The sequence below is a fragment of the Gracilinanus agilis genome, chromosome 3, assembly GCF_016433145.1.
Source record: "Gracilinanus agilis isolate LMUSP501 chromosome 3, AgileGrace, whole genome shotgun sequence".
Taxonomy (NCBI): Eukaryota; Metazoa; Chordata; class Mammalia; order Didelphimorphia; family Didelphidae; genus Gracilinanus; species Gracilinanus agilis.
The window spans coordinates 501,015,318-501,029,124 of NC_058132.1; the positions used below are offsets into that span (position 1 = coordinate 501,015,318).

Sequence of the window (13,807 nt, forward strand, 5' to 3'; positions counted from 1 at the left end):
TCTTCATCTGTAAAAGGATAGGGTTGGATTAAATAATCTCCAAGGGTTGTGATTTTCAGGGAAAGCAATGGACAATGTAGGAATATAATCTAAATCCCTGAATGTATTTTGTTTTTGAAGATCATCTAATAACAGGAATCATCTAGTATCAAACCTCTAAGTATACACTATGCAGAGGAGGAAACTGACTTCCAAATATATTAATAAACTAACCCAAAGGCACACAGAGTCATGATTCCTCTGACTCCAAATCCAGTGCTCTTGAAAAGCTCTTCTCAATCTGACTACGAACTAGCTTTCCTGCCCAATTTCACATTATACTTCCTCATGAACTTTATGACTCAGTCTTAGTGACCCTAAGGCTTTGCTCTCCATAAATACCATTCCATCTCCTGCCTCCATATTGCCTATGCTTTTCCTCAAGTCATCTGCTGAATGATCCTGCTCTGAGATTTCAGTTCCTCATCTAGTAAAATGGAGATCATAATATTTGCCCTACTTAATCTCTCTGTGTTATTTACAGGGGGAAGAATTTTATAAAATTTTAAAATGCTATTGAAGTATGAGCTGTTCATTACAAAGAACCCTCCTTTCCTTTCCCTCTTAGCATTCCTAGCTTCCTTGGGTTATATGGGGTGTTCAGGGAGGACCAGCACCTCTGGTGTTAAGGCTTGCCCTTTACAAGGCTGCTCACCCACCTTTGGTGTCCATCTTTCATTCAATTCTTATCTTTGGCTCCAGAAAGCTGTAGCACACCCAGGAGTCACACCCCAATAAAATCATCTCAGCAGATGGGCTAAGCCAGGTTGAGGGAAACCAAAAGACCTCAAACCTGCCAGTACATTAGGAGGATGTCTACCCCAAGCATGGGAAGACTTCTCCCAGCAGAATGGGCAGTTGAGAGCAATTTATTCCAAGATCCTTGAAGGAGGTTGAAGCACTTAGAGCTTGGTCAGACATCGAAGACACTAAGGTCATCCACTCCCTCCTGGGCCATTACCAGATGTCTTGATTTTTGTCCTGCCACTGGATTTTCATATTCTAGAAGAACACAGAAGCCTTTTCTGAACCTCCTATTTAGTGTTCCCACCCACCCTCGGGGGAAATTATTTTTCATATATTTTATAATAATATATTGTTAAACATGATAGTCTTCCCCATTCTGATGTAAAATTCTTCAGGTTAAGATTTGTTTCTTTGCCTTTTGTCAATACAAAACACAGCACCTAGCACCAAAAAGGTATTTCATAAGCATTTGTCCAAGGAGTGGTTATGAACTTGAGGAGGAAAAAAGAGCCAACAAAAAAAAAAAAACCAGCACCCATTCGAGGGTTAATACTGCTAATGCTTGAACTAACTTTGCATTTTCACAAAATCAGGGCTGAGTCAGAAACTGGGCAAGAAATCTGACAAAGAGAGATCAGAACTCGGTTACCTAAATCTTTTGACAGTCTTTGCATAAACAAATCCAAGTTTAAAGACACAGAAAGCTTAATTCCATTCACTAGTAATCACTGTCTGGGGGAAGGGCCAGTGCCATAGCCATTCAGTGCCTTACTGCTCAATGCCCATTCCACCACCCTATTTTAGAAGTCTAGCTGGAGGATATCTCTAGCTGCCACCTCTTGAGCTAGAAAGCTGACTGGAGGTTATCCTGAGTAATGACCAGAAACAGCTCGAGTTCAGGAGTAGTTTGGTCTCTTGGAATTGCCATACAAGGAAATTCCTCAGCACCCCTCCTTGGAATGTCTTCTGATTTAATTAAATTGTAACTACTGTACAGCGTCCAGAGTCCTATCTCTCTTAGTATGGAAAGGTAAGACTTGCAAATTAAAAGGGGCCGGTTTTTGTTTGTGTTTTGTATTAACTTTCACTTTAATAGAGGTAGGAGCTAATGAAGCAAAAGCAGAATCTGGTGGGGCTAGGTGTATGTTTGGCAAGAGCCTGATTACAGTGGCAGAACTAGGATTTGGGGGACCAGGAACCAAAAGGCCCAGGGCCAGTTGTATGACCTTCCTCTCCTCTCTGTCCCCTTCCCTATCCTGTCTCCTACTTATGCCCCTAAAATGTATTTGCACACACCCTACTATCTCTGTTCCCCTGCAAGTGACTGTGCTTCCTCACCAAAGCCTGTCCACCCACCCCTTGCTATATTAGCCAGAAGTTTTCCGAGGTTCTTTTGCTTCACTGACTCCATCTTAGTTCCTTTTTGGTCTACCAGTTCCTCAGAGCAACAACCAGTCTGTCCTCTAAGATCCTCTACACCTAGCCAAACCTAACCATTCACTTCCATGAAATATAGTAGAAGACTCAGGGAATAAAATCACCACCAGATAAGGGGACCTGTGTAAGAGGGAAAATTTAGGTATTTATAGATATATATTTAAAGTGTGGCCGCCAGGAATCAACAATTCAGGTTGATTCCGTAATTAAATCAGACCCAAATCAGCATCGGGTTGAGGCAAGTTTATTTACAATCTGGAAGGTAAAGAGTAGGAATAAAGAGAAAGGGAGAGGCTAGTCCAGGCCAAAGGCCTGGATGGAGAGAGAAGGTTAAAAGGCTAAATAAATGAAGCTGTAAGCCACAAGGCCCAACAGCCAGATAGGCTGGCACCTGCTTAGGCAGAGTTTAGAAGCAGCCCAGTCAGGCCAAGGAAGTCAGCCTAACTTACCCACATGACAATACAGAGTGTAAGTCTTCTGTGGTCTCAGGAGATCCTTCAGCACCAGGTTTAGAGCGGGAACTCCTCAACAGGAAATAACCAACATACTTAAAGAGATAGTGTCTTTCATCACTTCCCTTGGGTCCACCTCTAATTCAAATGGATAAATGGCAGTCTCTACATTGATTTGGACTGCCCAAAGGGCAGTCCTTTGGGCAGTCCCTTGTTCTTGATTTGTTACTTATTGTCACCTGTGGGTAACTCGTCTCCCCTCCCCACTAAGGAGGGTGAGGGTGATATCATTTCTACGCCTAGGATGGGTAGATTTTTGACTATGAATGGGCTCAAGCTAATTCCATTTACACACCTGGGGACTGTAGTCTAGTATAATAACAGTGATGATGATGATGATGATGATGATGATGATGATGATGATGATGATGATGATGATGATGATGATGTTTATATAGGACTTTAAGCTCTGAACTCCCGAACTCTGATCTTAAATAGATCATCATCAACAAACACATACATATACTGTCATCCCTCCTTTGTACTTTCAGTGTCTCCACTATCCCATGTTGATAAAGATCCCATGAAAGAGAATATGGCTCAGGAAGCAAAAAGACCATTGCTCTCAGAAGGAAGGAAACGTGCACCATTGGGAGAGGTGGAAGGGATCCTCCTGCCGAGTACAACAGTGAATAACTGGGATCAAATACAGAAATTCAAAGCCAAGAATGATGATCTTCTCATTTGTACCTATCCTAAATCAGGTGAGTTGTGTTTAGAAAGATAATGATGTCCCTCTTAATAATAATGTAGTATAACAACAATAACAACAATGTATAATTAATAATGCATAATAATAATACATAACAATGGTGTTATTGCATCTTATATTAATATATTGTTAACTGAATATGGTATATATTCATATATATTCATGTAATATAAATGTAATGTAATGTAATAAATTAATAAAATATAACTTATAATAATTATAAAGTATTTTAAGGTTTGCAAGGCACTTTATTCATTTGTATCATCAAAACTATCGTGTAAGAGCAGAGAAAAACTTCCCTGGTGATGCTATCTTAATTATAAAAAATTAATTAATTGTAATTATAAATTATAATAGATAATATCACTAGTCATTTTCCCTTAATAACCTCCCAAGATAAGAAAAGCATTTGTTCACTTTCTGATAAGTAAAGGAAACATAACCTACCATCCCAACATAAAGACAAAAACAGAGATCAAGTATCTCAGTACCTAGTAACAATACAACCATCTACTTACTAAATTTATTTTTGATAGCTTGCATAAAGATACCATCTTTGATGTAATTTTTTAACTTGTGGCCATATTATATATAAAAATGTTTTTGTACTAATTCCTTCAAATCGCCAATAAAATAATAATTCACCATGAGATATGTATACTCCTGACTGAAAAGTGATATGTAAATTGAATTTTTTAAAATAAAATCATTGTTTAAATTTTAAAAAAATTATAGTGTAAGATAAATGCCATTATTGTCCCCTTTTTACAGATGAGGAAACTGAGACTGAAAGGCTAAGTAACCTTCCTAGGATCACATAGGTAAATGTGTGGTGCAGGATTTTAATTCAAGGCTACCTTAGTCTAACTCCAAGACTTTGTCTACTATGCTACCTTGAAGAAGGGAGGGAAGAAAGGGTTTATAATAATAATAACAAATACTTATATAGCACTTGTTTTGTAAAGCATTTTTTATACAGATTATATAATCTACTTGATCCTCACAAACTCAGTAAGGTGGATGCTATTATTAATCTCATTTCACATATTAGGAAATTGAAGTTGTGACTTGCACAGTTCACACATTGAATTAATGTCTGCTAGATTGGGGTATGAATGAGAATGTTTTTTAATGTGTTATTAAAACAGAGAAATGAATTGTAAAATATAGTCTCAGGCATATTCAGAGCAAAATTAAGACCAAACAGGAGGAAAGCCTCTCATATTAGAAAAGCGGCTTGGGAAACCAAAAGGGAATGCCCTTGGTAGGCTAGCTATTTCCAAGTCTAATGCCAGTAGCTAAATTATTTACAACTTCACTCACTAAGGAAGCCCCTATAAACGTCAGCATCTGAGATATATTTCTGCTTGCATTGCCTTAGTTCTGACTCTTCTAGACTGTTCCAGTACGACATCAGAGTATGACTATAATAGAGATCTCTGTCTATTCAAAAAAAATGATGGACCTGGAATTAGGAGATCTGGGTTGGAATCTTACCTCAAATATTTGTTAGTTATGTGACAAAGGACAAGGAATAACCTCATATAGAAAGAGTCCCAGAATTAAGCCTGGATAATAAGACTAAAAGATGAGGACTTTTCAGACGATAGGAGAGAAACTTTTATTACATCTCTTGAGAGTATGTAAGAATATACCCTATTAACAACTCATTGTGATGATGGAAGGCATCTCCTTGGTGAGTCATGGAGAATACCCTGAGTCTGATTACTCATTGCTCATGTGGGTTTTAAAATATTGTGGCCAGGAGAACCGCATCCCACTGCGTGCCCCAAGAGTCCCTCCCTCTTACTTCCTGGTGTGGGATTGGTCTTAAATTGGACCAATCCCGTGCTAGGGAGGGGCCATGCCTCCCTACTTCCACGTGTGGAATTGGTCTATATAAGGACCAATCCTGAGCCAAGGAGGGAACTTTTTAATCTGAGAAGATGGGGGCGGGGCGGGGGTAGTTAATTTCAAGCCGCTAGAGCTCCGGTATTTTCTTCCTTTTAAATAAAGTTTTAGTTAGATCAGAACAAGACTTTGTTTTTCTTTATTCACTCATTCATACCATACTGGCTATGAATGATTAAAATTTCAAATGTATATGATCTGACTGGTTCAAGCTATGGTAGAGACATCCCTTTGCTATTGAATCTGTAAAAAGAAAGCAAAGAGAGAAGCTCTGGTCTGCCTAGAAGGCTATGTTGAGTTTGGGTACAAATCCTTCTATATACGCTCTGAGTTCATATTTGGAGAGAAAAATCCAGAGCAAAGCTCATTGGAACACTGGTTTGGCCTCAATCATGAGGTATTTGTTATTTCATCTGTATAATAAAGATAATAATAGCACCTATCTCCTAAGGTTATTATGAATATCAAAAAATATATCTGTAAATCACTCTGCAAACTTCAAAGCTTTTTATAAATACTAGCTATTATTATCACACCTACACCTTCTAGAGACATGATTAAAGGCCTCATCTTTTAGTCTTATTACTTATTTCTGACCACTCCTACACTCACAGAGTCTCAGAGTCCTTATCTAACAAATTAGAAAACTAAGCTTTACTGTTCCAACCTCATGGGATTTTTGTAAGAAAGCACTTTATTAAATACTATTGTGTTAGATAAATATGAGTTCGTTCTATTGTTCCTTTTGGATGGATTGGCTAGTTTTTTACCTTTAGTGATTATGACATTCCTTACCCTGAAATGAAGGGGAAAAAATACATAGCATAGTTCAGTAGAAAGGGGTTCGGAGAAATCAGCGTTCAAATCACAGCTCTTACCTATATAACCTTGCACAAGTAATTTAAATTCTCTGGGCTCCACAGTCTTCGCCTATAAAATGAGAGATTTGGACTCAATATTTAAGGTTCCTTTCAAATCTAAATCTATGACCTATCATGGTTTTATATGCCTTGGTAATTACAAAGTTCATAAATCAGCCTCACTTAGCACATACCTACTTCCTTACCCCAAGCTGAAAGTTTCCAGAAGCTTTGAATTCACTTCTACTTCTAAAAATGGTGGCTCTTTCACTTAAAAGAATAGAGTCATATAACAAAGAAAAAAATTTTAAATTTGAAAAATTTAAAAAAGAATAGATTGATCATTTCTAGTGGAATTTCAGTACATTTCCTATCAAGAAAGGGAAGACTATCCATCTACAATGGATAATAGAGTGGAGAACTGAGGAAGAAACGTAGTCTAAAACAAACAAGAATAGTAGTTAACATGGTGTTTCCTTTTGTTGTCTGCTTCTAATCCCCTCCACCTGGGAATCAGGAACAACATGGATTCAAGAAATTGTAGACATGATTGAACAAAATGGAGATGTGGAGAAGTGTCAGCGATCAGTCATTCATCACCGGCATCCTTTCCTTGAGTGGGCACGCATTCCTCAACCTTCCGGTAGGCACTTTTCTCCCAATCTTTTCTCAAGCACCTTCTCTATGATCAATGGACTTTTTAATTCAGGGGTGACAATGACAGTGATGGACCACAAAATAGGATCTATATTTTTATGCATCTGCTACTCTTTTCCAAATATATCTTTTCCCTCACTAGCTAGCTCCAAGCAACAAGCCCTAAGAAGGCTAAACATTAGAAATTATCTCTTTCCCAACAGAAAGTATCTAAGAAGCTTCTGACTGAAGAGTTTGTGATAGAAACAAAGTCTTTTTGTTGACTTTTCTCAGCTCATGCCATACCTTCTACAGAAGATCTTTCCTGGTCTCCCACCCGCCCACCCACCCCAGGTCTCCAGAATTAATCCTCTGAATTAACCTGCCACCATTATATATATTGCTATGGTATGTTTCCCTGAGGGCAGAGGCTATTATTACCTGTCTTTATATCTCCAGATGTTGTCCAGTGCCTGATCCATTGTAATGACTTGATATATTTTTTAATTGATTAATTGACTGTTCACCAGCCACCCTTGGTCTTTTTTTGTTTTCTGTAGGTATCATGGTTCCTGGATTTTTGTCTGCCTACTTTGTAATTCAGTACTTCTGTCTTCATCTTTCTCATCGATCATTGTGGTTTCTAACTGATTGCTTTTTTCTGATCCCTTGAATTCCCCTTTCCCTAAAAAGCACATATATGTGTGTGTGTTTGCATGCATGCAGCTAGGTGGCACAATGGGAAGAGTACCATACCTGGAGTCAGGAAGATGAGTCTGCCTGAATTTCAAATCTGGCCTCAGATACTTACTAACTGTGATCCTGGGCAAATCACTTAACCAGACTTGTCTCAGCTTCTTCATCTATAAAATGAGCTGGATTAAGGAAATGGAAAACAACTCCAATATCTTTGCCAAGAAAACCCCAAATGAGGTCACAAAGACTTGGATATGATTGAAACAACTGAACAAACAGCATGTGTGTATATCCACACACGTGTGTATATGTAATATATATATATATACACATGCTAAATATATATATATATGCGGAGAGGGAGGGAGAGGAAAAGGAAGAGGGAGAAAGAATGAGGGAGAGGGAGAGAGGGCGGAGGGAAGAAGGGAATGAATCATATAACTTTGGAAAACTTATGTGGAAATTTGTTATTAAAATAAAGAAAATAGAAAAGAAAAAAGAGGGAGAGGAAGAGACAGACAGAGAGAGACCCAGACAGAGAGAATATATATGTATTTTATATCCTAGGATCAAAAATTTAGAGCTGGAAGAAAGCTTGGAGGTCATTAATATCATTCTTCTCATTTTACACAAGAGAAACTGTGCCTAAGAGATATTGATTGATTTGCCAAAGGTCACACAGCTAATATCTGAGGCAAGATGCAAACTCAAGTCTTCTGACTTTCAAGTCTCACACTGTACTCATTATATGTTGAGTGCCTTGGTTTTTTGGTTATTTATTTTTGTTTTTTAAACTCTTACCTTCCATCTTAGAATCAATACTGTGTGTTGGTTCCCAGGTAAAAGAGCAGTAAGGGCTAGCCAATGGGGGTTAAGTGACTTGCCCAGGTTCACACAGCTAAGAAGTATCTGAGACCAGATTTGAACCCAGGACTTCCCACCTCTAGGCTTGGCTCTCCATCCACTGAGACACCCAGCTGTCCTTGAGTGCCTTGTTTTAAATTCGTTTTTGCATCCTGACTTTCACCTCAGATATGTACTGGGATTCCTTTTTTGACTGCTAATCTGTATATTGACCAAACTGTCCCATTCCAAATTTCTTGCCCTGCCATTATGTTCAACCACAATCTAAGATTTTGGGAGTTTGGGAGAACTGAAAAGGAGAAACAAAAGCAAAGTATCTAAGCAGCTGCTATTTGGCCAGATGGAGAAGAGCATCCACAAACAGGATGAGCAAAAAAAACAATGCCAACCCCTAAGCCAGGGAGCACCATTATGTAGTGTTGAGATGAGTGGCAGATGGCCCCATCAAGAGTGCTAGTGTCAAAGATGGATCAGTTCTTATAAAGCCAAAGCCTGATATACTCCCCGAGGCAAAGATCCACAAACAGCCCTAAATTCTACAATAAGGATTTGGAGCCAAGAAGCAGCTACGGCAGCTCCATGGATTGAGAGCCAGGCCTGAAGATGGGAGGTCCTGGGTTCAAATGTGGTTCTCAGATACCTCCCAGCTGTATGACCCAGGGCAAGCCATTTAACCCCCAATGTCTAGCCCTTAAAACTCTTCTGCCTTGGAATCAATACAGAGTATTTTTTCTAAGACAGAAGGCAAGGTTATTATTTTTTTAAAAAAGCAATCAGAGCCCAAAGCATAAATGCAGGCCCACGTGCCTAATCTCATATAGAATTTTTTTCTGGGGTTATACATGTATTATCCTGTAAAACATATTTCCATATTGTTCATTTTTATGAGAAAATACTCATATAAAAACCAAAAACCCAAATAAAACGAAAGTGAAAAATCATATGCTCTGATCTGCATTCCAATTTTCAATAGTTCTTGCTCTCGAGGTGGATAGCATTCTTTGTCAGAAGTCCTTCAAAATTGACCTGGATCATTGTAATCCTGAGACCAACTAAGTCTCTCATAGTTGATCGTTCTACAATATTGCTATTATTATGTACAGAGTTCTCACTCCACATCAGTCCATGTAGGTCTTTCCAGCTCTCCCTGAAATCATTCTATTCATCATTTCTTAGAGCACAATAATATTCCATATGTAGAAATATTTTTGCTGCAAAGAGGTGCGATTCCTTTTTTTTATCAATGCTTTTGGTTTTTTATACCAATTCACTCCTGAATATATCTCTTCTCCCTCCCTACTCAGTGATCCCACCCTTCTAATAAAAATGTAAAAAGAAAGGGGAGGGAAAGAAAGGCAATTCAGCCCACTGATTATATCTAATCATTTACTCAGTGTTCCACACCCACAGTCACCATATGCACCTCTGCAAAGAACAAATGTAGGTGTTTTTTTCCCCCAACTCTTCTCCAAGATCAAGCATAGTCTTTGTAATTACACAGCATTTAGCTTCTCTTTTATTGTTTTTCTTTCCATTTATATTGCTGCAGTCATCATGTGGAACAAGTAGGTGGTGCAGTTGATAAAGACTAGGCCTACAGTCCGGAAATTTCATCTTCCCCATTTCAAATCTGGCCTCAGACTCTTACTAGCTGCATGAACCTGGCAAGTCACTGAAGTTTGTCTCCTTTTCCTCATCTGTAAAATAAATTGGAGAAGGCAATTACAAACCACTCCAGTATCTTTGCTAAGAAAATCCCAGTTGGGATTACAAAAAAGTGGACATGACTGAAAAATAACTGAATAATAACAGTTATGGTGTGCATTGTTTTACTGCTTTTATTTAATTCTCTCTTCATACTTTTTGCATATTTCCCTGTATTCATCATATTCATCATCTCTTACAGCACAATAATATTCCACTGCATTCTTTTGCCAAAACTGATTTAGCCATCAAAGGGAATCTAGTTTGTGCACAGTTCTTTTCTACCACCAGAAATTTGATAGTGAAAATTTTGTTTTATATGAGACTTCTCCATAGAGATATGATTTCAAATCAAAGGGTGCTTCCATGAACCTGTCTATGATACAAGAGTAAGGTAGAAAGGACTTGTGGGGTGTTAATACTGGATAGCAACTACCCCAGAAAAACCCAGAGGTAGATGCCTTAACCAATTATTTATGAATAGATTTTTCTTCCTTACAACCCTTTGAGAAAGGTTTTTAGCCAGTCTTTTGTTCACACTATTGAAATCAAATAATACCCCCCAAGGGTGACTGTTTAAACTTTGTTGTGCTTTTATGCTCTAATAATTTATACTCTAATAATACTCCAGTGTTCCTCACTCTTCCTCTGCCATACCATCTCACATTTTTTGTGGAATCATGAATCAGACTTCTGTTTTTTGTAGCAATCTACTTTGGGATTTTCTCCCACTGTACTGGAATGAAAGGTGTCTTTTGGGAATAGAGCACAAGGGGAGAGGTATGGTTGAGCAGAAGCCCATTTACCCCAACAAAAAAAAATGTCATAGATGCTGAGAGGCATCAGGTTCAAGAAGGCAACATAGGGCCAAGCAAGTAGAACTTTCAGAGACAGTAGGCATCACTCACCAAAAACCAGGAAGGAATCATTCTGAGCCTTCCTTTCTCCTGGCCATGTCTATCTATTCTTCCCTGACTGCATAAAGTACCAGGGTACCCAGCAAATGATTGTTGAAAAAATTTTTGATAAGCCCTATTTTACATATAACTATCATTGCACATTAATTGTGGTTTTAGATAGTTGCAAAAATAACTACTTCATTGTCCAGATTAGGTACTAAACAAACATGACTGACTAATTAATTAATTGATTAATTGATAGATTCTGCCAGTTCTGCTATGGCAGAAAAGCACATGGATACAAACATAAGGAAAAGGCAAGGATGAACTGAAAAACAAAAACATTGTGGCTCAGTGATTTTTTTCAGGCATGTCTAACCCTTCCTAACCCCATCTGGGGTTTTCTTTCTTTCTTCCTTTCTTTCTTTCTTTCTTTCTTTCTTTCTTTTTTTAACCCTTAACTTCTGTGTATTGGCTCTTAGGTGGAAGAGTGGTAAGGGTGGGCAATGCGGGTCAAGTGACTTGCCCAGGGTCACACAGCTGGGAAGTGTCTGAGGTCAGATTTGAACCTAGGACCTCCCATCTCTAGGCCTGGCTCTCAATCCACTGAGCTACTCAGCTGCCCCATCTGGAGTTTTCTTGGCAAAGATACAGAAGTGGTTTGCATTTCCTTCTCCAGTTTATCTGACACACAAGAAGACAGAGACGAATAAGGTTAAGTGACTTCCTTAGAGTCACACAGATATTAAATATATGAAGTAAGATTTGAATTCAGGAAGATGAGTCTTCCTGACTTGAGGCCCAGAGCTCTATTCACAGTGCCACCTAGTGCCCAGTACTGAAGACATGGAAGGTTAGAAAAATTTTTTAAATAAAGTCAAGCAATTAGATAAAAAGGAAGAATAACAGGCAAGAAAAATATGAAAAAATCCCAGATTCCTACAATTCCTCTTGATTTCCTTAGAGAGCTTTGTTCTTATTGTACTTCCCATATTCTCTTTGGCATTAGGATTATTTCTGTATGCCTTCTCTCTCCTACTAGGAATTAATTCCTTGAGGGCTGCGTCTGTGTTTTATTCATCTCCGTTTCATTTACAACACTTATTATCATAGTGCCTAAACAAAACAAATATTCCATAAATATTGTTAAATGAATTAACAGAGACAATGAAATAAGAACAGAATACAAAATAAGCCAAAATAGAAAGATTATTTTTTTCTTAGCAAAAGAGAACCAAATCTGAAATTTTCTTTTTATAGGTGTCAATGCATATTGCTTTGACTCTGTTATTTGTAGTCTTAAAGTTCCCTGGTGCACTGAGAAGTTACATAACTTGCCCAGCATCACACAGCTGTTCTGAATCAAAAGTGGGATAAGAATACTTCTCTGGCTGATTTAAGAATATGCCTCTGTTCACTATGATGTCCTGACTCTCAGCAAGACATTCATTACAACTGTTGGTCTGATGCAACTGAATCTTATTTGGGAACTGAAAGAGTCTTCCTAAGTTTACAATATTTCATTGTCCTAAAGAAAAAAGAAAGACACTGCTTGTTCATTCTACTCTACAGTCCACAAAAATTCTTCCATTGAAAAAGCTCCACCCAAAAAATTATGGGGAAAGTAAAGATTCTTGGACAATGAGTAATGTTCAATAGGACTTTCCCTAAAGGAGCCTCCTCTTAAAGTTAAACTGTCTGTTTAGTTTATTGATTGTACCTTTTCTCATTCTGAAATTATTTCTAGGTGTGGACCAAGCCAATGCAATGCCATCCCCTCGGGTACTGAAGACACACCTGCCCACCCAGCTGCTTCCTCCATCCTTCTGGGAAAGCACTTGTAAGGTAAGCAGAAACTATTATGCAGGGTTATCTGAAAGAATAGTCCAATTCATTTATGCAATGAAGGCTACATGGAATAAATGCATTAAAGGACACATCTCAATTCCAATTTTGCTCTCCAAAAGCCCTGATTTGTGTACACACACACACACACACACACACACACACATTTATAATTTTGGTCTATGGCCAACACCTGACCACCCATGTGGCCAAGAATGTAAAATCCACTGGCATAAAACAAACTTTGACACTCCACAAGTTCAAGGCATTATTGAGCAACCACACTCCATAGCCATGGAAACTTGACACAACCTGGAAGCTAGTCCTCAGAAGAATGTCCCCTATAGTGGCAGATTCAAATAGACTAAAGCATTGGCCTCCTACATAAGCATAGTATTTACTCCTTAGCTCTTTTTTCTCTTCATCATTCAAATCCCTCCCCTGATACTACATGTATGACCTTTGGCAAGTTATTTAAGCCTCATGGTCCTCACTTTCCTCACCTGCAGAACAAAACAGTTAGACTAGATGGCCTCTGGGGTCCTTTCTTCAAGCTGTAGTTCTATGATTCCATTTTATAAAATAGTTTCAAAACTTTTAAGGGTTTCAATATGCTCAAGAAACCTCAGCAATATGAGGCTACCATAAAAAAAGGGGAGTTTCAGTGGACCGAAGGCTCAATATAAATTATCAATGTTCTCATATAGTCAAAAAGGTAATGATATACTAACCTGCATTAAAAGAGGTATAGTATATTAGTGATCCCTCTCAGACTGGCATTACATAAAAAATTGATAAGCTCACCTTCATTGCCTTTAGCCAAATCACTGAGAAAGAGAGAGAAAAGGATGAGGGAGGGAAGGAGGGAGAGAGAGAGACAGAGACAGAGACAGAGACAGAGACAGAGACAGAGAGAGACAGAGACAGAGAGAGACAGAGACAGAG

The 13,807-nt window shown here is 38.3% G+C and overlaps 1 protein-coding gene across 1 annotated transcript in view; it reads left to right on the forward strand.

Moving 5' to 3' along the window:
* The first annotated feature begins 1,787 nt into the window (after window positions 1-1,787).
* Window positions 1,788-13,807, forward strand: part of LOC123239772 (sulfotransferase 1C2-like) — a 23,161-nt gene continuing 11,141 nt past the window's right edge. The window contains exons 1-4 of the mRNA XM_044667066.1: window positions 1,788-1,816; window positions 3,227-3,439; window positions 6,736-6,861; window positions 12,765-12,862. Of these exons, the coding sequence (XP_044523001.1) occupies window positions 3,259-3,439; window positions 6,736-6,861; window positions 12,765-12,862 (405 nt within the window). The 5' untranslated portion in view covers window positions 1,788-1,816; window positions 3,227-3,258. The remainder of the gene's footprint in view (window positions 1,817-3,226; window positions 3,440-6,735; window positions 6,862-12,764; window positions 12,863-13,807) is intronic.